The 24,602-nt window shown below is 37.3% G+C and overlaps 2 protein-coding genes and 1 long non-coding RNA gene across 19 annotated transcripts in view; 2 read left to right on the top strand and 1 right to left on the bottom strand.

Moving 5' to 3' along the window:
* The window catches only part of LOC127356639 (nuclear factor 7, brain-like), a 32,167-nt gene extending 15,406 nt beyond the window's left edge, over positions 1 to 16,761 (top strand). Inside the window, exon 3 of one of the 2 annotated variants that reach the window (XR_007882024.1) lies at positions 13,764 to 16,761. The gene's annotated coding sequence lies outside the window, so the exon portion shown is untranslated. The remainder of the gene's footprint in view (positions 1 to 13,763) is intronic. The other variant, XR_007882025.1, reaches the window with a different exon arrangement.
* Positions 1 to 24,359, top strand: part of LOC127356633 (nuclear factor 7, brain-like) — a 33,226-nt gene extending 8,867 nt beyond the window's left edge. The window contains exons 1-4 of one of the 16 annotated variants that reach the window (XM_051388574.1): positions 4,306 to 4,427; positions 4,638 to 4,855; positions 12,426 to 13,195; positions 22,688 to 24,359. In XM_051388574.1, the coding sequence (XP_051244534.1) occupies positions 4,322 to 4,427; positions 4,638 to 4,855; positions 12,426 to 13,195; positions 22,688 to 23,111 (1,518 nt within the window). In that variant the 5' untranslated portion in view covers positions 4,306 to 4,321 and the 3' untranslated portion in view covers positions 23,112 to 24,359. The other 15 variants (XM_051388573.1, XM_051388575.1, XR_007882015.1 and 12 more) reach the window with 15 other exon arrangements.
* Positions 12,850 to 22,671, bottom strand: LOC127356704 (uncharacterized). The gene is made up of 2 exons (XR_007882040.1): positions 22,538 to 22,671; positions 12,850 to 13,045 (listed from the first exon to the last, which is right to left on the bottom strand). It is a non-coding gene; the product is annotated as an uncharacterized LOC127356704 (long non-coding RNA).
* Positions 24,360 to 24,602: the final 243 nt, after the last annotated feature.

Genomic DNA, 24,602 nt, shown 5'->3' with positions numbered 1-24,602 from the left:
TACACCTGCTGGAAAGTTCTACAAGGTGGAACATCTCAGTTTGGGATCAGACTGTATGTAATGTTGCTGATTTCAGAACAGTAATTAACATTAAAGCTGAATGTACAATTACTCCTGTTTTTCATCACTATAATAAAATATTATCTTTACTTTGTTGTCATAATTCTTCATCCATTAATTCCTGATATTTAACCCCTCTGTCACTTTCTGAACACGATGCGTTCAGGCACACTGCTGATAGGTCACCCATTAAAATACACTTTGCTCTTTCTTGAGATTCCTGTTTTGGAGTTTGTGCTGATAAATAACGAGTCAGTCAGAGGAACTTGAGCTGAGATTGAATTTGTGGAAGTAAAGTGAAAATAAAACATTTTACTTAACAAGTTATTTCTGCACTTGGTGAAACAATCTCATCATAAAGTCCATCAGTTGGTTGTTCTGGTTCTTTCTGTTTTATCTTCCTCAGCAGATTGACCTGTACATCCTCCTCCTCCTCTCAGTATCTGATATATTGAATTTACATCCTTTTTTTTAAATTGGCTTTTAATGAACATTTGTGGAGAAGCATTACAGTCTTTTAATTAAGAATCCTAACTATACAGTGTATTATTAAGTAAAACTAAAACATACCACAAAATGTCAATGAATCTGTAACAGAGGTGCAACACAGCAGAAAAAGCAGAAAAATCAGAATCCTCCTCCAAATTGCCAGAAATCGTCTGGATCTTTGATGCTCCTGGAGGGGACACACACAGAGAGAGAGAAACTATTACTGAAAGGTCTTTACTGTAAAAAGTAGGATTTTATTTATAGTGCATTTTAAATAAACACTGCTGGAGTTTCACAGGAAATCACTAGCACATTTTCCCAAACAACTGCAGAAAATAGCGACTACGTTTTAAATGCAAAAAACAAGGGAACAATCCTCAGGTTCTGAGCTCTGCACGGTGGTGAAGCAAACCCACACCCACAGATCAAACAGTGTGTACAACAACGCAGCTCCCAGCTAAGAAGCTACAGTGAAGATTTCTGCTAAACACATGGTGTAAATGACGACTTTTCAGGTCAATTTGGCATGTCTGGACTTTTGAACACTTGGATTATGATAGACAAGCAGTATGAAGGCCTTTTTATAAAACTCCAGGAGTGTTTTGTGAATTGAAAAAAATAACCTGACCTTCTTTCAGCATAAGGGTTAGGTAATGACTGATTTTTAATTTAAAGTGAACTACTCTTTTAAACAAACTTCATTTAAATTGATGAGACATTATAGTTAAAGGTTTTTAGAAAGGATGTTAAAGTGGCCATTGGACTGCAGAGCTATTTCCTGGATAACTTTGGGGAATGACTAGCCAACTTACATTACTGTGTTACAAATCCTACTGGCCAGCATGATGGAAAAGTCATAGAAAACAGGGATTCATGTTTATGTGTGGAATGGGATTCATGTTTGAGCCACTATGTACATTTTCATATTTGAAAGAAGTTGTTTAACCATTGTTAACCATTCGGCACCACTGGATTCATACACAGCATAGATGAGTACAATATTGTTTGTCTTTGTGCTGACAAACTGGCAGTAATATGGCCACTAGTATGCACATTATCCATTCACAGTCCTTATCAGGATAACATGAATACTCACTGGCTCCAAAGATCTTGTGGCAGGAGACTTTTCATTTCCAAAATGTCTGGATCATGAGGGGAAAACACACAGACAAACAAACAATATTAGCCAGTTTACTGTTGGAGACATAGACATGCAAAATATGAGTCAACAGTCTCACACATACAATCATTCTAACATAATATTCTTATTATGACTGATGTGACCTTGGTTTCATTCTCTGTATGTTTTGCCTCTGCTTGCCTACTTAGGGAGGGCGGCAGTAGCTCAGTGTGTAGGGACCTGGCTTGGGAACTGGAGGGTCACCAGTTCAAGTCCCACAGACCACAAACATGGAGTTTGGACTGGTAGCCAGAGAGGTGTCAGCTTCACCTCCTGTGCACTGCCGAGGTGCCTTTGAGCAAGCCCAAAAACCTGCTCATGGGGCGCCAGTAATGTTTGAAGCCCCATCACTCCACCATCTCTCTCCCCCTGGCATGAAGTGTGCATTTCGGCCTGTGTGTGTGTGTGTATTAAAAAAAAGAGTGGAAAGAACAATTTCCCCTAGGGGATCAATAAAGTATATCTCCTTCTTCTTCTGTCCCTGGGTTTAATGCTGCACCCCAGCAGCCGGTGATATCTTGTCACTCCTGGTTCTTCAGCCGTCGCATGATTATACAGGTGATGCACACCTATAGGTATAGGTTCTGTGTGAAGTGCAGATGGACACAGGGAAGAATATGGTAAATGGATTATTCTTGCATATATAATGCTTTTCTAGTATTGTCTAGTACTGTTACATCAGTTAATTACTCAGCAGTTAGCAAACCCAACAGTATGACAACGTTCCAGTCTAAATTATGGATTTGAACACAAACATTACCTCAGGTTATTAACTTAGAAAAATAACAGGGAAATGTTTTCGTACCTGATATCCCAGGATAACAGTTATAACGTGAAGTCCATATTCCCGTTTTTGTTTTGTTGTTTTGTTCTCTGTTGAAATCCCACAACTCAGATTCACTCAAATAATAATTTGGCGTGCAGATGTAAAATAATCCAGATAATGATCCACGTAATTCATTATAGTGGAGCGACAGAGTAGCGCTGAAGTCCTGCAGCATTCAAACAGACGTACTTTCAAATGAAGGCGCACTCAGTGCTCATTGGCCAGTTTCCTGGATGACAGCCACATTGACCAATCATATTCAAAGCAACATGGTGAGACAGCCAATAGCAATTATTTCAGCGGGATAACTCACAGAAATATGACTTCAGAATCAAAATCATAAATCAAATATTTTAGTGACCCCAAAATTGGGAAATACCTTTGTATTATTCATAATAATAATAATAATAAAATAATAATAATAATAATAGCAGCATCACTTAACAGTTAAGTCCACACTAAATCACATATAGCAAAAAGTTTCTGCTGCACTGCTTTCTTGATGTTGGATTTTTTTTATTTTTAATTTACAAATTACAGTGGGTAAAATCTTAATTCATTGTAAAACTGCGCACAGAGCTTTGATGTCTCTCGCTGTCTCTCCCTCTCTTTCTGTCTGTCTGTCTGTCTGTCTGTCTGTCTGTCTCTCCCTCTTTCTCTCTTGAATGTTAAACCATAACTAATGAGATTAACCTTAAAATTGCAGAAAAAAATCTTAGTTGTCAGTATGGAAATAAACCTTTATATAACGAACAAAACATTTAATAACGGTCAAATATCGTAATTATAGTAATTTTCTGTAAAAAAAAATGGGAAATAACTGTAGTTTGTCATTATTGGCATAACAGATAAAATAACAGGCGGGTTGTTAATTTACAGATAATGTCTGTAATTTTACTGTTTTTTTTAAACTTAAAAAAAAAAAAACTACTGTAAACATGAGAGTAATTAACTGTAAAATTAGGAATTTTTTTTATAGTGAACCAACTCCTGATTATATCAGACCAACTTAGAGACTGACAAGAGTTGCTCATGGCTGGTTAGCTCTGTTAGCGTGTTGCTAGCTTAGCTGACTTTATAACACAAGAAACTTTTACAGAAAGCTGAAAATGTTCTTCTACTGACTGTTAAAGCTCCAGTGGACTCTGTGTTTCTGTGTTTTATACTTTAATATCAATATGAAATGAGGATTTATTTTTTAAAAATACCCCAAAATATGAAAATGTTTTTAAATATTGTTAAAATAACTGAAATATAATGAATTTAATTATTATTAAACCAGTAAATTATCTTACTAGATGTATAAAAAAAAATTTTTAAAAAAAAAAAATAAAAAAAATAAAAAAAAAATTTTATAAAAAAAAATAAAAAAATATATTTATCTAAAAAAAAAAAATTTAATTTAAAAAAAAAAAAAAAATAAATTAAAAAAAATAAAATAAAATAAAAAAAATATATAGGGATAATATAAAAAAAAAAAATAAATATATAGTTTTGTTTTGTTTTATTATAAGTGGATAAATGAATTAGAAAAATTAGTGTTATTTATGTTTTAAAAAGAAGAAGTAGAGTGTCAGGTATGTATGAGAAGAACTTCCAATAGATATTAGTGGAATATAACTGGACTATATATAAATGGACTGATTGTTTTTGATTTTCTAATATTTTCTCTTTAAGATAATTTAAAAAAAAGTAAAACAGAAATATCAGTGAGAATGAATTTGTTGTGGTCGTTTTTTCTTTGTGACTGATCTCAGAGCAGTGTGATGACAAAGCTCCGCCCCTTAATGACATCACCTGAGACCAACCATGAAACAGGTTGTTCCTGTTCAGTTCTCACTGAGGAGAGACACACAGACGGAGAGACAGACGGTAAGATTTACCTTCATTACAAATCTGTGACTTTAACTGAGGGAGAACAGTTACAGGACGAAGTACTGAAGTAAACTGAAGTAGTTCAACCTGCTGCTGACTGAAATAAACACTCAAAGACTCAAAGTGAAAGTAACTGATGCAACATTTTACAGCAGGGTGAGGAAACACAACTGAGTTCATGTTTAACGTGCTGTTTCCTGTTTCCAGCTGCACTCAGAGACAAAATGGCTTCCAGATTAGAGGAGGATCTCTGCTGTCCGGTCTGTCATGATGTCTTTAGAGATCCTGTTGTTCTGTCATGCAGCCACAGCTTCTGTAAAGACTGTCTGAAGAGCTGGTGGACAGAGAAACAAACACGTGAGTGTCCAGTTTGTAAGAGACGATCTTCAAAGGGTGAACCACCTTTAAGTCTGGCTTTAAAGAACCTGTGTGAGAGTTTCTTACAGGAGAGAGATCAGAGATCTTCAGAGGCTCTCTGCAGTCTGCACTCTGAGAAACTCAAACTCTTCTGTCTGGACCATCAGCAGCCAGTGTGTGTCGTCTGCAGAGATTCAGAAAAACACTCCAACCACAGATTCAGACCCATCGATGAAGCTGCACGACAACACAAGAAGGAACTTGAGGAAACTCTGGAGCCCTTAAAGGAGAAGTTAAAGGTTTGTGAAGGAGTTAAAGTGAAGTTTGATCAAACAGCAGAACACATGAAGGTCCAGGCCCGACGCACAGAGAGGAAGATTAAGGAGCAGTTTAAGAAGCTTCACCAGTTTCTAGAAGAGGAAGAGGAGGCCAGGCTGGCTGCACTGAGGGAGGAAGAGGAGCAGAAGAGTCAGATGATGAAGGAGAAGATGGAGGCTCTGAGCAGAGAGATAGCAGCTCTTTCAGACACAGTCAGAGCCACAGAGGAGGAGCTGAGAGCTGAAGACGTCTCATTCCTGAACAACTACAAGGCTGCAGTGGAAAGAGTCCAGCAGCGCCCCCTGCTGGAGGATCCACAGCTGCCCTCAGGAGCTCTGATAGACGAGGCCAAACACCTGGGCAACCTGACCTTCAACATCTGGAACAAGATGAAGGACATGGTCTCCTACAGTCCTGTGATTCTGGATCCAAACACTGCTCATCCAGAACTCATCCTGTCTGAAGATCTGACCAGTGTGAGACGAGGAGAGGAACAGCAGCTTCCTGATAATCCAGAGAGGTTTGATCAGTACTGGTCTGTTCTGGGCTCTGAGGGCTTTAACTCAGGGACTCACAGCTGGGATGTCGAGGTTGGAGACAGTACATACTGGTTACTGGGTGTGTTAGCAGAGTCTGTCCAGAGGAAGGGAAACATACTGTCTGGATTATGGAGAATATGGTTGTATGAAGGTAAATACTCAGCATGGTCACCATCAGCTCCATCAACTGATCTTGTAGTTCAGAAGAAGGTCCAGAGGATCAGAGTGAATCTGGACTGGAACAGAGGAAAGCTGTCGTTCTCTGATCCTGATACTAACACACACATACACACCTTCACACACACTTTCACTGAGAGGATGTTTCCATACATTGACACTATGGATGAAGTCCCACTGAAGATATTACCAGTGAAGGTCAGTCTGACAGTGGAACAGAGCAGTTAGAGATAAAGAGGATGATTATATTCATGATGTTTATTTCTTAAAGAGAAAAGTCTCTGAATTGAACCTGTTAAACTGAAACCTGCCCAACCATTTTCAGATGTAAAATTGTTTCATTTAGTTTCTGATCTTTATGTTTGGTTTTCTTTTAATCGATACTGTGTCATTTTAAATTCCTTTTTTATTATTTCGACTTGAAGACCAGCAACCAGCTTGTGGAAGCCAATGGATCCAAATAATTGATACAAATGAATCAATAACTGCATGTTTGAGCAGCAAAGTTTCCAGATTGTTTAATTCCACATATGAAATGTTCACAATGTGTAAAATATAAGTTTAAATGATCTAAAATATATGAACAATGTTCTGTTTGATGTGATGAAGTGGAGATGATTCAGTCTGTAACAGTGTTTTCATTCAGTTTCCATCAGTTGAATTCTGCTGTTAGTCATTCAGTCAGAGGAGAAGTTCTTCTATTTAAGGTGGACGTCTCATGTTTAAGGTGGAACGTCTCCGTTTGGGTTCAAAATGTATGTAATGTAGCTGATTTCAGAATATTAATTAACATTAATGCTGAATGTACATAACAGTCATGTTATTCTTTTCCTATCATATTAAACAGTAATGTTACCTACAAAGAGACTTGAACAAAGCAAACATAAAAAATTGGTAAAATGCCAGATTTTGTTGTCCACCCCTAATCCCAGAATACAGCATGATGCTTGTAAACTTTGTTATAATCCCATGAACTGTTGTCGTGCTCCAACACCTGAGAGCTCTGGTTCAAAATGATCGTGTTGTTTGTAGTCGAGTTGGGCCTCTTTCAGGGGGTCTTGCTCCGGTGTAGGAGGGTATGGAGGCCCTTCATAATCCACCTACACTGCTGACAATATATTAAATATCTGTGCCACAAACTGGACTGTGATTGGCTGAAGCTCTGCTACGTGGTTGTGCAACTCATGAAGGTGGTTCCTTACAGACTAAGAGATGTCATTCATTGATCCTGATGGCTCCATATCGAGGCAAATATTGGAAAATAAGAAAGTGTAATTTAACCGCTTCCTGCTGAAAACCTCTGTATTTTGGGTATTTACTAGTGTTGTTGATTGATTCAGGTCCAGATTTGACTCTCTGCATAGTGACCGCCCTCTACTGGTTGAAACTGGATATTGCAGTTTATTTTATTGCTGGCTGATCAGGAGGAAGGTGACATATGTGGTGGCAGCTTTTATCACCAACACTGTAAGAAAAAAACCTGTAAAAAAACGGTCAATGTTTGGCAGCTACGGCTAATTAATTACCGTAAAATATCCTAATTCAAATAATGTGCAAAATTTACAAAAAATTACATTAAAATGTTTACAGAAAAATACCGTTATTTTACAGATGTTTCCCAAATAATTATGATCAAATACCTCAATAAAGGGACAATGCTAAAAGTTCTGCAGGAAAATATGATTATTTTACAGATTTTTGCTAAATTATTACGATCAGACACCAAAATTTGATCTTCAAAATTACTGTGAAATATCCTCAACTGAAAACATACTTAAGCAATACATAATAGATACAGCTAAAGATTTTCACTGTTTCAATTAAAATGTTGTGGGAAATGAACAACAAATAAAGTAATCACCACTATTGGTTCTAAAGTCCTTTTATTTATTGTATTCAGATGTCAGTTTACAATATCAACCAATTATTCACAAACAGTTCTTTAGAGCCCCCCAGGAGGAACTGAAAAACTGAATGTGTGTAACATGTGTGTCTGTATGCATTTCTATCAAAATGAGGTCAAGATTTCACCTTTGAAATGGATGGAGGAAGCAACAAATTGTGCTGTTGAGCTGAGGGAGTTGTGGTCTTCTTCCTCTTCATTCTCCTAACCCTTGGGGGCTCTGTATAAGGTAGTTCTGATAACATTTGTGGAGAAGCATTACAGTCTTTTAATTAAGAATCCTAACTATACAGTGTATTATTAAGTAAAACTAAAACATACCACAAAAGGTCAATGAATCTGTAACAGAGGTGCAACACAGCAGAAAAAGCAGAAAAATCAGAATCCTCCTCCAAATTGCCAGAAATCGTCTGGATCTTTGATGCTCCTGGAGGGGACACACAGAGAGAGAGAGAAACTATTACTGAAAGGTCTTTACTGTAAAAAGTAGGATTTTATTTATAGTGCATTTTAAATAAACACTGCTGGAGTTTCACAGGAAATCAGTGTTGTAGCACATTTTCCCAAACAACTGCAGAAAATAGTGACTACGTTTTAAATGCAAAAAACAACTGAAGAATCCTCAGGTTCTGAGCTCTGCACGGTGGTGAAGCAAACCCACACCCACAGATCAAACAGTGTGTACAACAACGCAGCTCCCAGCTAAGAAGCTACAGTGAAGATTTCTGCTAAACACATGGTGTAAATGACGACTTTTCAGGTCAATTTGGCATGTCTGGACTTTTGAACACTTGGATTATGATAGACAAGCAGTATGAAGGCCTTTTTATAAAACTCCAGGAGTGTTTTGTGAATTGAAAAAAATAACCTGACCTTCTTTCAGCATAAGGGTTAGGTAATGACTGATTTTTAATTTAAAGTGAACTACTCTTTTAAACAAACTTCATTTAAATTGATGAGATGTTATAGTTAAAGGCTTTTACTCAGAAAGGATGTTAAAGTGGCCATTGGACTGCAGAGCTATTTCCTGGATAACTTTGGGGAATGACTAGCCAACTTACATTACTGTGTTACAAAGACTACTGGCCAGCATGATGGAAAAGTCATAGAAAACAGGGATTCATGTTTATGTGTGGAATGGGATTCATGTTTGAGCCACTATGTACATTTTCATATTTGAAAGAAGTTGTTTAACCATTGTTAACCATTCGGCACCACTGGATTCATACACAGCATAGATGAGTACAATATTGTTTGTCTTTGTGCTGACAAACTGGCAGTAATATGGCCACTAGTATGCACATTATCCATTCACAGTCCTTATCAGGATAACATGAATACTCACTGGCTCTGAAGATCTTGTGGCAGGAGACTTTTCATTTCCAAAATGTCTGGATCATGAGGGGAAAACACACAAACAAACAATATTAGCCAGTTTACTGTTGGAGACATAGACATGCAAAATATGAGTCAACAGTCTCACACATACAATCATTCTAACATAATATTCTTGTTATGACTGATGTGAACTTGGTTTCATTCTCTGTATGTTTTGCCTCTGCTTGCCTACTTAGGGGGGGCGGCAGTAGCTCAGTGTGTAGGGACCTGGCTTGGGAACTGGAGGGTCACCAGTTCAAGTCCCACAGACCACAAATATGGAGTTTGGACTGGTAGCCAGAGAGGTGTCAGCTTCACCTCCTGTGCACTGCCGAGGTGCGTTTGAGCAAGCCCAAAAACCTGCTCATGGGGTGCCAGTAATGTTTGAAGCCCCATCACTCCACCATCTCTCTCCCCCTTGCATGAAGTGTGCATTTCAGCCTGTGTGTGTGTGTATAAAAAAAAGAGTGAAAAGAACAATTTCCCCTAGGGGATCAATAAAGTATATCTCCTTCTTCTTCTGTCCCTGGGTTTAATGCTGCACCCCAGCAGCCGGTGATATCTTGATATCTTGTCACTCCTGGTTCTTCAGCCGTCGCATGATCATACAGGTGATGCACACCTATAGGTATAGGTTCTGTGTGAAGTACAGATGGACACAGGGAAGAATATGGTAAATGGATTATTCTTGCATATATAATGCTTTTCTAGTATTGTCTAGTACTGTTACATCAGTTAATTACTCAGCAGTTAGCAAACCCAACAGTATGACAACGTTCCAGTCTAAATTATGGATTTGAACACAAACATTACCTCAGGTTATTAACTTAGAAAAATAACAGGGAAATGTTTTCGTACCTGATATCCCAGGATAACAGTTATAACGTGAAGTCCATATTCCCGTTTTTGTTTTGTTGTTTTGTTCTCCGTTGAAATCCCACAACTCAGATTCACTCAAATAATAATTTGGCGTGCAGATGTAAAATAATCCAGATAATGATCCACGTAATTCATTATAGTGGAGCGACAGAGTAGCGCTGAAGTCCTGCAGCATTCAAACAGACGTACTTTCAAATGAAGGCGCGCTCAGTGCTCATTGGTTTCCTGGATGACAGCCACATTGACCAATCATATTCAAAGCAACATGGTGAGACAGCCAATAGCAATTGTTTCAACGGGATAACTCACAGAAATATGACTTCAGAATCAAAATCATAAATCAAATATTTTAGTGACCCCAAAATTGGGAAATACCTTTGTATTATTCATAATAATAATAATAATAAATTAAAAAAATAATAATAGCAGCATCACTTAACAGTTAAGTCCACACTAAATCACATAGAGCAAAAAGTTTCTGCTGCACTGCTTTCTTGATGTTGGATTTTTATATATTTTTAATATACAAATTACAGTGGGTAAAATCTTAATTCATTGTAAAACTGCGCACAGAGCTTTGATGTCTCTCTCTGTCTCTCCATCTCTTTCTGTCTGTCTCTCTGTCTCTCCCTCTTTCTCTCTTGAATGTTAAACCACAACTAATGAGATTAACCTTAAAATTGCAGAAAAAAATCTTAGTTGTCAGTATGGAAATAAACCTTTATATAACGAACAAAACATTTAATAATGGTCAAATATCGTAATTATAGTACTTTTCTGTAAAAAAAAATGGGAAATAACTGTAGTTTGTCATTGTTGGCATAACAGATAAAATAACAGGCGGGTTGTTAATTTACAGATAATGTCTGTAATTTTACTGTTTTTTTTACACTTTTTTTAAAAAAAACGGAAAAACTACTGTAAACATTTAGAGTAATTTACTGTAAAATTAGGAATTTTTTTTTATAGTGAACCAACTCCTGATTATATCAGACCAACTTAGAGTCTGACAAGAGTTGCTCATGGCTGGTTAGCTCTGTTAGCGTGTTGCTAGCTTAGCTGACTTTATAACACAAGAAACTTTTACAGAAAGCTGAAAATGTTCTTCTACTGACTGTTAAAGCTCCAGTGGACTCTGTGTTTCTGTGTTTTATACTTTAATATCAATAGGAAATGAGGATTTCTTTTTTTTAAATACCCCAAAATATGAAACTGTTTTTAAATATTTTTAAAATAACTGAAATATAATGAATTTAATTATTATTAAACCAGTAAATGATCTTACTAGACTTAGACTTAGACTTCTCTTTATTGATCCCTTTGGCATGACTCCCGCGAGGAAACTGGATTTCCATCAGCTTACAAAACACTTGTATAGAAAATAAAGACATATAAAAAATACAGTATAAGATAAACAATAAACTCTTAGCTAAATATAGAAAGTAAACAATAAACAGTAAACAATAAACTCTTAGCTAAATTTATGAAGTAGAGATAAGAATAAAAGTAAAATAAAATTCAAGGAAAATAAAATCAAATAAGATAAATGTAAAGAACTATATAGAGGATGAATATAGATAAATAAAGATAAATATATAGGACAGTATATGGCATTGTGTTATTATACAGTGGATAAATGACATTAGCAGAACTTAGCAGTTAAGTTAAATTATTGCACTCAGTGGATTAAGTTATTGCACAAAAAAGGAGTAGAGTGTCCAGGTATGTATGAGAAGAACTTCCAAAATATATTAGTGAAATATAACTGGACTATATATAAATGGACTGATTGTTTTTGATTTTCTAATATTTTCTCTTTAACATAATTTAAAACAAAGTAAAACAGAAATATCAGTGAGAATGAATTTGTTGTGGTCGTTTTTTCTTTGTGACTGATCTCAGAGCAGTGAGTTGACAAAGCTCCGCCCCTTAATGACATCACCTGAGACCAACCAGGAAACAGATTGTTCCTGTTCAGTTGTCACTGAGGAGAGACACACAGACGGAGAGACAGACGGTAAGATTTACCTTCATTACAAATCTGTGACTTTAACTGAGGGAGAACAGTTACAGGACGAAGTACTGAAGTAAACTGAAGTAGTTCAACCTGCTGCTGACTGAAATAAACACTCAAAGACTCAAAGTGAAAGTAACTGATGCAACATTTTACAGCAGGGTGAGGAAACACAACTGAGTTCATGTTTAACGTGCTGTTTGTTGTTTCCAGCTGCACTCTGAGACAAAATGGCTTCCAGATTAGAGGAGGATCTCTACTGTCCGGTCTGTCATGATGTCTTTAGAGATCCTGTTGTTCTGTTATGCAGCCACAGCTTCTGTAAAGACTGTCTGAAGAGCTGGTGGACAGAGAAACAAACACGTGAGTGTCCAGTTTGTAAAAGAAGATCTTCGAGGGAAGAACCACCTATAAGTCTGACTTTAAAGAACCTGTGTGAGAGGTTCTTACAGGAGAGAGATCAGAGATCTTCAGAGGCTCTCTGCAGTCTGCACTCTGAGAAACTCAAACTCTTCTGTCTGGACCATCAGCAGCCAGTGTGTCTCGTCTGCAGAGATTCAGAAAAACACTCCAACCACAGATTCAGACCCATCGATGAAGTTGCACGACAACACAAGAAGAAACTTCAGGAAACTCTGGAGCCCTTAAAGGAGAAGTTAAAGGTTTGTGAAGGAGTTAAAGTGAAGTTTGATCAAACAGCAGAACACATGAAGGTCCAGGCCCGACGCACAGAGAGGAAGATTAAGGAGCAGTTTAAGAAGATTCACCAGTTTCTAGAAGAGGAAGAGGAGGCCAGGCTGGCTGCACTGAGGGAGGAAGAGGAGCAGAAGAGTCAGATGATGAAGGAGAAGATGGAGGCTCTGAGCAGAGAGATAGCAGCTCTTTCAGACACAGTCAGAGCCACAGAGGAGGAGCTGAGAGCTGAAGACGTCTCATTCCTGAACAACTACAAGGCTGCAGTGGAAAGAGTCCAGCAGCGCCCCCTGCTGGAGGATCCACAGCTGCCCTCAGGAGCTCTGATAGACGAGGCCAAACACCTGGGCAACCTGACCTTCAACATCTGGAACAAGATGAAGGACATGGTCTCCTACAGCCCTGTGATTCTGGATCCAAACACTGCTCATCCAAAACTCATCCTGTCTGAAGATCTGACCAGTGTGAGAGGAGGAGAGAAACAGCAGCTTCCTGATAATCCAGAGAGGTTTGATCAGTACTGCTCTGTTCTGGGCTCTGAGGGCTTTAACTCAGGGACTCACAGCTGGGATGTCGAGGTTGGAGACAGTACACACTGGTTTCTGGGTGTGTTAGCAGAGTCTGTCCAGAGGAAGGGAAACATACTGTCTGGATTATGGAGAATACGGTTCTATGAAGGTAAATACTCAGTGCGCTCACTACCAGCTCCATCAACTGATCTTGTAGTTCAGAAGAAGGTCCAGAGGATCAGAGTGAATCTGGACTGGAACAGAGGAAAGCTGTCGTTCTCTGATCCTGATACTAACACACACATACACACCTTCACACACACTTTCACTGAGAGGATGTTTCCATACATTTACACTGGGGATAAAGTCCCAGTGAAGATATTACCAGTGAAGGTCAGTGTGACAGTGTAACAGAGCAGTTAGAGATAAAGAGGATGATTATATTCATGATGTTTATTTCTTAAAGATAAAAGTCTCTGAATTGAACCTGTTAAACTGAAACCTGCTCCTCATTATTCCAACACTGCAGGAACAGACACATATTATTAAATATAATCAAATGTTCAGGTATTAAGCAAATTATTAGGCAATTGAGCTGAATTCAAGAATTTGTGCCCTAATTAGCAAAACAAATCTTACAATAAGACACAATTCCTTCAAACACAATAAAAATAGTGACTTTGTCTTAAATGAAGGAACTAATTAAATAACAAAATAAAATAGAAAAATACAAGATATAAAGAAAAGAAAATAGAATTAGGTTTTTATTTTTCACAATGTGTAAAGTATTTGTAAAAATAAAGTGAAAATAAAACATTTGTAACAAGTTAATTCTGCAGTTGGTGAAACAATCTCATCATAAAGTCCATCAGTTGGTTGTTCTGGTTCTTTCTGTTTAATCTTCCTCAGCAGATTCACCTGCACATCCTCCTCCTCCTCCTCTCAGTATCTGATATATTGAATTTACATCCTTTTTTTTATCGGATTTTTAGTGAAAATGTTTATTTGATAAAGAGTTTATTATAAGTTATATTAAATAAATATATATATTTATATAATATAAGCTGCTGTAAGTGAGTGTGACAGTGAAAGCAGACACACAGGTGTGCAGTCATATGACGTGTCCAGGTGTCATATAACTGCACATGCGCTGGTTAAAGGACTGGTTGGAGGTTGAGGGTACAAACTGAATCAGAACAGCGTGATTTAAATATTTTAATCAAAGTGAAAACACACACACACACACACACACACACACACACACACACGTCGCGTGGCTCTGAGGCTGTAATGGCGGCAGTGCTGCACGAGGACAAAAACACCCTCTCATGCTTTAATTTGATTGGAGCTCGTGACTCGTTTCCCTCATCAACAACCAACAGAGTAAACAGCTGATGAGAATCAACCCGAAGGAAATAACCAGGAAGAGGGCTGCACCCTGCCTTCACAATAAAAGCTTCACACATACGACAACCACTGATGGAAACACCAGAGACAGAAATGTTTGTGCCTTTTTACATCATTTACTATATTCTACTAATAATTTAATTAGATTTTGTTCTCTTTCTTTACTCTCTGTGCCAATTTGACCAATAAAGGAAGAGCTTATCTCTTACATCTTAATTAAAATCATGTATTTATTGTTTTTGTTGTTGTTATTACTGGTTGTGATGTTTTATTGTTTTATTTTAACGTATAATATAATCAAATATTCAGGTATTGAGCAAAACATCTGCCAATTGAGCAAAATTTAAGAATTTGTATGTTTAAGATGAATAATTAGCAATTAGAGCCCAACCGATTTATCAGCGGGACGATATTAGGCATTTTCCAAACTATCGGTATCTGCATTTATAATGGCCGATAAATTTATATTTTAAAAAATAAAATAAAAACGGACGAAACACCCTTCAACCATGTTATGAGTGTTGGTGTTGCATAGTTTGTCCACCAGAGGGCACAACATCCCTGTTGGCAACACTCGTGTTTAGAACGCAACAAACCTTACAACCTGCTGATCCAGCCAGAGTTGGGCAGAGCGAACGAGTTATCCATGACTGAGATCATCGGTGAAGTGTGTTCATGGTATGTTGGCAACTGTCACGAGACATACATTGCTTGAATAACAATTAAAAGAACATCCCCATCACTTCTCTAAACTCAATAAGCATGACAAAATTCATGACTACCATGTCCAGTTTTGCTGCTGTTATGTGTAAGCCGAGAGTGAAACGGATTTAGCTAGTACGTTAGTTAGTTGCAATTACAGAGAAGACAGAGTATTGAACCTAGCACAATGCTGTATTTAACTTTATCCACCGACAACTGTAACTCACACTGTACATTTACTGCTAGACCTGATAACTTACTTCTCTGCTCTGCTGCCGTTCACCGCCGCGCTCGCTTATGCGCTCTCTCTCTCTCCCGCTCTATTCCTCCTTATAACATTCATTAGTCAAAATGACTTTGCCAAGAAAGAGACTAAACTTAGCAAACTAAACAGTGAGTAAACCTACTTCATGTAAAATGCTGCTTCAGACACTTTTGCTGATGCACAGATGTGAAAATGTATGTAAATTTAAAATAATTTCTAGATCTTCACTTGTTTTAATTATTATTTTAGTGAGGACTCATAAATAACTACAAATAATTAATGTTAGGGAAATCTGTTTATGTTTTGTTACGCGTTTCTGGAATTTCTTTTTTTAAATATATATCGGCCGATATATAATATATAATGTGTTTTATTAAAACAATGAAAAACTAAACAGCTGCTTCATTTCCAACACTGGGACAACAATAAAAACCTAATTCTATTTTATTTTCTTTATATCTTGTATATTTCTATTTTATTGTGTCATTTAATCTTATTTCTTTTTTCTCATCTGATATTTTCTATCTGGTTTATTATTCTGATTGTTTTTGTTTTCTTTTGGTTATTTAGTCAGTCAGAGGACAAGTTCTTCTATTTAAGGTGGACGTCTCATGTTTAAGGTGGAACGTCTCAGTTTGGGTTCAGACTGTATGTAATGTAGCTGATTTCAGAATATTAATTAACATTAATGCTGAATGTACATAACAGTCACGTTATTCTTTTCCTATCATATTAAACAGTAATGTTACCTACAAAGAGACTTGAACAAAGCAAACATAAAAAATTGGTAAAATGCCAGATTTTGTTGTCCACCCCTAATCCCAGAATACAGCATGATGCTTGTAAACTTTGTTATAATCCCATGAACTGTTGTCGTGCTCCAACACCTGAGAGCTCTGGTTCAAAATGATCGTGTTGTTTGTAGTCGAGTTGGGCCTCTTTCAGGGGGGTCTTGCTCCGGTGTAGGAGGGTATGGAGGCCCTTCATAATCCACCTACACTGCTGACAATATATTAAATATCTGTGCCACAAACTGGACTGTGATTGGCTGAAGCTCTGCTACGTGGTTGTGCAACTCATGAAGGTGGTTCCTTACAGACTAAGAGATGTCATTCATTGATCCTGATGGCTCCATATCGAGGCAAATATTGGAAAATATGAAAGTGTAATTAAACCGCTTCCTGCTGAAAACCTCTGTATTTGGGTATTTACTAGTGTTGTTGATTGATTCAGGTCCAGATTTGACTCTCTGCATAGTGACCGCCCTCTACTGGTTGAAACTGGATATTGCAGTTTATTTTATTGCTGGCTGATCAGGAGGAAGGTGACATATGTGGTGGCAGCTTTTATCACCAACACTGTAAGAAAAAAACCTGTAAAAAAACGGTCAATGTTTGGCAGCTACGGCTAATTAATTACAGTAAAATATCCTAATTCAAATAATGTGCAAAATTTACAAAAATTACATTAAAATGTTTACAGAAAAATACCGTTATTTTACAGATGTTTCCCAAATAATTATGATCAAATACCTCAATAAAGGGACAATGCTAAAAGTTCTGCAGGAAAATATGATTATTTTACAGATTTTTGCTAAATTATTACGATCAGACACCAAAATATGATCTTCAAAATTACTGTGAAATATCCTCAACTGAAAACATACTTAAGCAATACATAATAGATACAGCTAAAGATTTTCACTGTTTCAATTAAAATGTTGTGGGAAATTAACAACAAATAAAGTAATCACCACTATTGATTCTAAAGTCCTTTTATTTATTGTATTCAGATGTAAGTTTACAATATCAACCAATTATTCACAAACAGTTCTTTAGAGCCCCCCAGGAGGAACTGAAAAACTAAATGTGTGTAACATGTGTGTCTGTTAGCATTTCTATCAAAATGAGGTCAAGATTTCACCTTTGAAATGGATGGAGGAAGCAACAAATTGTGCTGTTGAGCTGAGGGAGTTGTGGTCTTCTTCCTCTTCATTCTCCTAACCCTTGGGGGCTCTGTATAAGGTAGTTCTGATAACATTTGTGGAGAAGCATTACAGTCTTTTAATTAAGAATCCTAACTATACAGTGTATTATTAAGTAAAACTAAAACATACCACAAAAGGTCAATGAATCTGTAACAGAGGTGCAACACAGCAGAAAAAGCAGAAAAATCAGAATCCTCCTCCAAATTGCCAGAAATCGTCTGGATCTTTGATGCTCCTGGAGGGGACACACAGAGAGAGAGAAACTATTACTGAAAGGTCTTTACTGTAAAAAGTAGGATTTTATTTATAGTGCATTTTAAATAAACACTGCTGGAGTTTCACAGGAAATCAGTGTTGTAGCACATTTTCCCAAACAACTTCAGAAAATAGTGACTACGTTTTAAATGCAAAAAACAAGGGAACAATCCTCAGGTTCTGAGCTCTGCACGGTGGTGAAGCAAACCCACACCCACAGATCAAACAGTGTGTACAACAACACAGCTCCCAGCTAAGAAGCTACAGTGAAGATTTCTGCTAAACACATGGTGTAAATGACGACTTTTCAGGTCAATTTGGCATGTCTGGACTTTTGAACACTTGGATTACGATAGACAAGCAGTATGAAGGCCTTTTTATAAAACTCCAGGAGTGTTTTGTGAATTGAAAAAAATAACCTGACCTTCTTTCAGCATAAGGGTTAGGTAATGACTGATTTTTAATTTAAAGTGAACTACTCTTTTAAACAAACTTCATTTAAATTGATGAGACGTTATAGTTAAAGGCTTTTACTCAGAAAGGATGTTAAAGGGGCCATTGGACTGCAGAGCTATTTCCTGGATAACTTTGGGGAATGACTAGCCAACTTACATTACTGTGTTACAAATCCTACTGGCCAGCATGATGGAAAAGTCATAGAAAACAGGGATTCATGTTTATGTGTGGAATGGGATTCATGTTTGAGCCACTATGTACATTTTCATATTTGAAAGAAGTTGTTTAAGCATTGTTAACCATTCGGCACCACTGGATTCATACACAGCATAGATGAGTACAATATTGTTTGTCTTTGTGCTGACAAACTGGCAGTAATATGGCCACTAGTATGCACATTATCCATTCACAGTCCTTATCAGGATAACATGAATACTCACTGGCTCTGAAGATCTTGTGGCAGGAGACTTTTCATTTCCAAAATGTCTGGATCATGAGGGGAAAACACACAGACAAACAAACAATATTAGCCAGTTTACTGTTGGAGACATAGACATGCAAAATATGAGTCAACAGTCTCACACATACAATCATTCTAACATAATATTCTTATTATGACTGATGTGAACTTGGTTTCATTCTCTGTATGTTTTGCCTCTGCTTGCCTACTTAGGGGGGGCGGCAGTAGCTCAGTGTGTAGGGACCTGGCTTGGAGGGTCACCAGTTCAAGTCCCACAGACCACAAATATGGAGTGTGGACTGGTAGCCAGAGAGGTGTCAGCTTCACCTCCTGTGCACTGCCGAGGTGCCTTTGAGCAAGCCCAAAAACCTGCTCATGGGGCGCCAGTAATGTTTGAAGCCCCATCACTCCACCATCTCTCTCCCCCTTGCATGACCACAAGTGCATGAAGTGTGCATTTCAGCCTGTTTGTGTGTGTATTAAAAAAAAAGAGTGAAAAGAACAATTTCCCCTAGGGGATCAATAAAGTATATCTCCTTCTTCTTCTGTCCCTGGGTTTAATGCTGCACCCCAGCAGCCGGTGATATCTTGTCACTCCTGGCTCTTCAGCCGTCGCATGATTATACAGGTGATGCACACCTATAGGTATAGGTTCTGTGTGAAGTACAGATGGACACAGGGAAGAATATGGTAAATGGATTATTCTTGCATATATAATGCTTTTCTAGTATTGTCTAGTACTGTTACATCAGTTAATTACTCAGCAGTTAGCAAACCCAACAGTATGACAACGTTCCAGTCTAAATTATGGATTTGAACACAAACATTACCTCAGGTTATTAACTTAGAAAAATAACAGGGAAATGTTTTCTTACCTGATATCCCAGGTTAACAGTTATAACGTGAAGTCCATATTCCCGTTTTTGTTTTGTTATTTTGTTCTCCGTTGAAATCCCACAACTCAGATTCACTCAAATAATAATTTGGCGTGCAGATGTAAAATAATCCAGATAATGATCCACGTAATTCATTATAGTGGAGCGACAGAGTAGCGCTGAAGTCCTGCAGCATTCAAACAGACGTACTTTCAAATGAAGGCGCGCTCAGTGCTCATTGGTTTCCTGGATGACAGCCACATTGACCAATCATATTCAAAGCAACATGGTGAGACAGCCAATAGCAATTATTTCAACGGGATAACTCACAGAAATATGACTTCAGAATCAAAATCATAAATCAAATATTTTAGTGACCCCAAAATTGGGAAATACCTTTGTATTATTCATAATAATAAAAAAAAAAATAATAGCAGCATCACTTAACAGTTAAGTCCACACTAAATCACATAGAGCAAAAAGTTTCTGCTGCACTGCTTTCTTGATGTTGGACTTTTTTTTTTTTAATTTACAAATTACAGTGGGTAAAATCTTAATTCATTGTAAAACTGCGCACAGAGCTTTGATGTCTCTCGCTGTCTCTCCCTCTCTTTCTGTCTGTCTCTCTGTCTCTCCCTCTTTCTCTCTTGAATGTTAAACCATAACTAATGAGATTAACCTTAAAATAGCAGAAAAAAATCTTAGTTGTCAGTATGGAAATAAACCTTTATATAACGAACAAAACATTTAATAATGATCAAATATCGTAATTATAGTAATTTTCTGTAAAAAAAAATGGGAAATAACTGTAGTTTGTCATTGTTGGCATAACAGATAAAATAACAGGCGGGTTGTTAATTTACAGATAATGTCTGTAATTTTGTCTTTTTTTACACTTTTTATAAAAAAATGTAATTTAGGATTTTTTTTAGAGTGAACCAACTCCTGATTATATCAGACCAACTTAGAGTCTGACAAGAGTTGCTCATGGCTGGTTAGCTCTGTTAGCGTGTTGCTAGCTAAGCTGACTTTATAACACAAGATACTTTTACAGAAAGCTGAAAATGTTCTTCTACTGACTGTTAAAGCTCCAGTGGACTCTGTGTTTCTGTGTTTTATACTTTAATATCAATAGGAAATGAGGATTTCTTTTTTAAAAATACCCCAAAATATGAAACTGTTTTTAAATATTTTTAAAATAACTGAAATATAATGAATTTAATTATTATTAAACCAGTAAATGATCTTACTAGAGTTAGACTTAGACTTCTCTTTATTGATCCCTTTGGCATGACTCCCGCGAGGAAATTGGATTTCCAGCAGCTTACAAAACACTTGAATAGAAAATAAAGACGTATAAAAAATACAGTATAAGATAAACAATAAACTCTTAGCTAAATATAGAAAGTAAACAATAAACAGTAAACAATAAACTCTTAGCTAAATTTATGAAGTAGAGATAAGAATAAAAGTAAAATAAAATTCACGGAAAATAAAATCAAATAAGATAAATGTAAAGAACTATATAGAGGATGAATATAGATAAATAAAGATAAATATATAGGACAGTATATGGCATTGTGTTATTATACAGTGGATAAATGACATTAGCAGAAATTAGCAGTTAAGTTAAATTATTGTGTCCAGGTATGTATGAGAAGAACTTCCAAAATATATTTGATGTTAATACAAATAATTAAAACAAAGTAAAACAGAAATATCAGTGAGAATGAATTTGTTGTGGTCGTTTTTTCTTTGTGACTGATCTCAGAGCAGTGTGACGACAAAGCTCCGCCGCTTAATGACATCACCTGAGACCAACCAGGAAACAGATTGTTCCTGTTCAGTTCTCACTGAGGAGAGACACACAGACGGAGAGACAGACGGTAAGATTTACCTTCATTACAAATCTGTGACTTTAACTGAGGGAGAACAGCTACAGGACGAAGTACTGAAGTAAACTGAAGTAGTTCAACCTGCTGCTGACTGAAATAAACACTCAAAGACTCAAAGTGAAAGTAACTGATGCAACATTTTACAGCAGGGTGAGGAAACACAACTGACTTCCTGTTTAACGTGCTGTTTCCTGTTTCCAGCTGCACTCAGAGACAAAATGGCTTCCAGATTAGAGGAGGATTTCTGCTGTCCGGTCTGTCATGATGTCTTTAGAGATCCTGTTCTTCTGTTATGCAGCCACAGCTTCTGTAAAGACTGTCTGAAGAGCTGGTGGACAGAGAAACAAACACGTGAGTGTCCAGTTTGTAAGAGAAGATCTTCAATGGACAATCCACCTATAAGTCTGGCTTTAAAGAACCTGTGTGAGAGGTTCTTACAGGAGAGAGATCAGAGATCTTCAGAGGCTCTCTGCAGTCTGCACTCTGAGAAACTCAAACTCTTCTGTCTGGACCATCAGCAGCCAGTGTGTGTTGTCTGCAGAGATTCACAAAAACACTCCAACCACAGATTCAGACCCATTGATGAAGCTGCTCGACAACACAAGAAGGAACTTGAGGAAACTCTGGAGCCCTTAAAGGAGAAGTTAAAGGTTTGTGAAGGAGTTAAAGTAAAGTTTGATCAAACAGCAGAACACATGAAGGTCCAGGCCCGACGCACAGAGAGGAAGATTAAGGAGCAGTTTAAGAAGCTTCACCAGTTTCTAGAAGAGGAAGAGGAGGCCAGGCTGGCTGCACTGAGGGAGGAAGAGGAGCAGAAGAGTCAGATGATGAAGGAGAAGATGGAGACTCTGAGCAGAGAGATAGCAGCTCTTTCAGACACAGTCAGAGCCACAGAGGAGGAGCTGAGAGCTGAAGACGTCTCATTCCTGAACAACTACAAGGCTGCAGTGGAAAGAGTCCAGCAGCGCCCCCTGCTGGAGGATCCACAGCTGCCCTCAGGAGCTCTGATAGACAAGGCCAAACACCTGGGCAACCTGACCTTCAACATCTGGAACAAGATGAAGGACATGGTCTCCTACAGTCCTGTGATTCTGGATCCAAACACTGCTCATCCAAAACTCATCCTGTCTGAAGATCTGACCAGTGTGAGAGTAGGAGAGAAACAGCAGCTTCCTTATAATCCAGAGAGGTTTGATCGGTTCTGCTCTGTTCTGGGCTCTGAGGGCTTTAACTCAGGGACTCACAGCTGGGAGGTTGAGGTTGGAGACAGTACATTGTGGTTACTGGGTGTATCAGTAGAGTCTGTCCAGAGGAAGGGACTCATACAGTCTGGATTATGGAGAATAGGGTTCTATGAAGGTAAATACTCAGCACGGTCACTACCAGCTCCATCAACTGATCTTGTAGTTCAGAAGAAGGTCCAGAGGATCAGAGTGAATCTGGACTGGAACAGAGGAAAGCTGTCGTTCTCTGATCCTGATACTAAGACACACATACACACCTTCACACACACTTTCACTGAGAGGATGTTTCCATACATTAACACTGTGGATGAAGTCCCACTGAAGATATTACCAGTGAAGGTCAGTGTGACAGTGGAACAGAGCAGTTAGAGATAAAGAGGATGATTATATTCATGATGTTTATTTCTTAAAGAGAAAAGTCTCTGAATTGATCCTGTTAAACTGAAACCTGCTCCTCATTATTCCAACACTGCAGGAACAGACACATATTATTAAATATAATCAAATGTTCTGGTATTGAGGAAATATTTAGCCAATTGAGCTGAATTCAAGAATTTGTGCCCTAATTAGCAAAACAAATCTTACAATAAGACACAATTCCTTCAAACACAATAAAAATAGTGACTTTGTCTTAAATGAAGGAACTAATTAAATAACAAAATAAAATAGAAAAATACAAGATATAAAGAAAAGAAAATAGAATTAGGTTTTTATTTTTCACAATGTGTAAAGTATTTGTAAAAATAAAGTGAAAATAAAACATTTGTAACAAGTTAATTCTGCAGTTGGTGAAACAATCTCATCATAAAGTCCATCAGTTGGTTGTTCTGGTTCTTTCTGTTTAATCTTCCTCAGCAGATTGACCTGCACATCCTCCTCCTCCTCTCAGTATCTGATATATTGAATTTACATCCTTTTTTAAAATCAACTTTTAGTGAAAATGTTTACTTGATAAAAAAAATGTTTATTATTAGTTATATTAAGTAAAACTATATTTATATAATATAAGCTGCTGTAAGTGAGTGTGACAGTGAAAGCAGACACACAGGTGTGCAGTCATATGACGTGTCCAGGTGTCATATGACTGCACATGCGCTGGTTAAAGGACTGGTTGGAGGTTGAGGGTACAAACTGAATCAGAACAGCGTGATTTAAATATTTTAATCAAAGTGTAATCACACACACACACACACACACACACACACACACACACATACACACACACACACACACACACACACACACACACACACGTCGCGTGGCTCTGAGGCTGTAATGGCGGCAGTGCTGCACGAGGACAAAAACACCCTCTCATGCTTTAATTTGATTGGAGCTCGTGACTCGTTTCCCTCATCAACAACCAACAGAGTAAACAGCTGATGAGAATCAACCCGAAGGAAATAACCAGGAAGAGGGCTGCACCCTGCCTTCACAATAAAAGCTTCACACATACGACAACCACTGATGGAAACACCAGAGACAGAAATGTTTGTGCCTTTTTACATCATTTACTATATTCTACTAATAATTTAATTATATTTTGTTCTCTTTCTTTACTCTCTGTGCCAATTTGACCAATAAAGGAAGAGCTTATCTCTTACATCTTAATTAAAATCATGTATTTATTGTTTTTGTTGTTGTTATTACTGGTTGTGATGTTTTATTGTTTTATTTCCTTTCTTTTTTTTCTTTGTATGTTTTGTATTGATTTTAAAAGTGTAAAAAACCTGAATAAAATCAAACAAAATACAAACAATCAACAACTAAGGTGCATTTCTTACTTTTACAGCATACTTAAAATAGCATTTCATTTCAATTAACTCAATTTTAAATTACATTTTAAAGAACTTTCTTCTATTA

This window comes from Dicentrarchus labrax, unplaced genomic scaffold (assembly GCF_905237075.1).
Source record: "Dicentrarchus labrax unplaced genomic scaffold, dlabrax2021, whole genome shotgun sequence".
NCBI lineage: Eukaryota > Metazoa > Chordata > Actinopteri > Moronidae > Dicentrarchus > Dicentrarchus labrax.
Note: the sequence above shows the minus strand (reverse complement) of the source record. Positions and strands in the feature narration are given on the sequence as shown.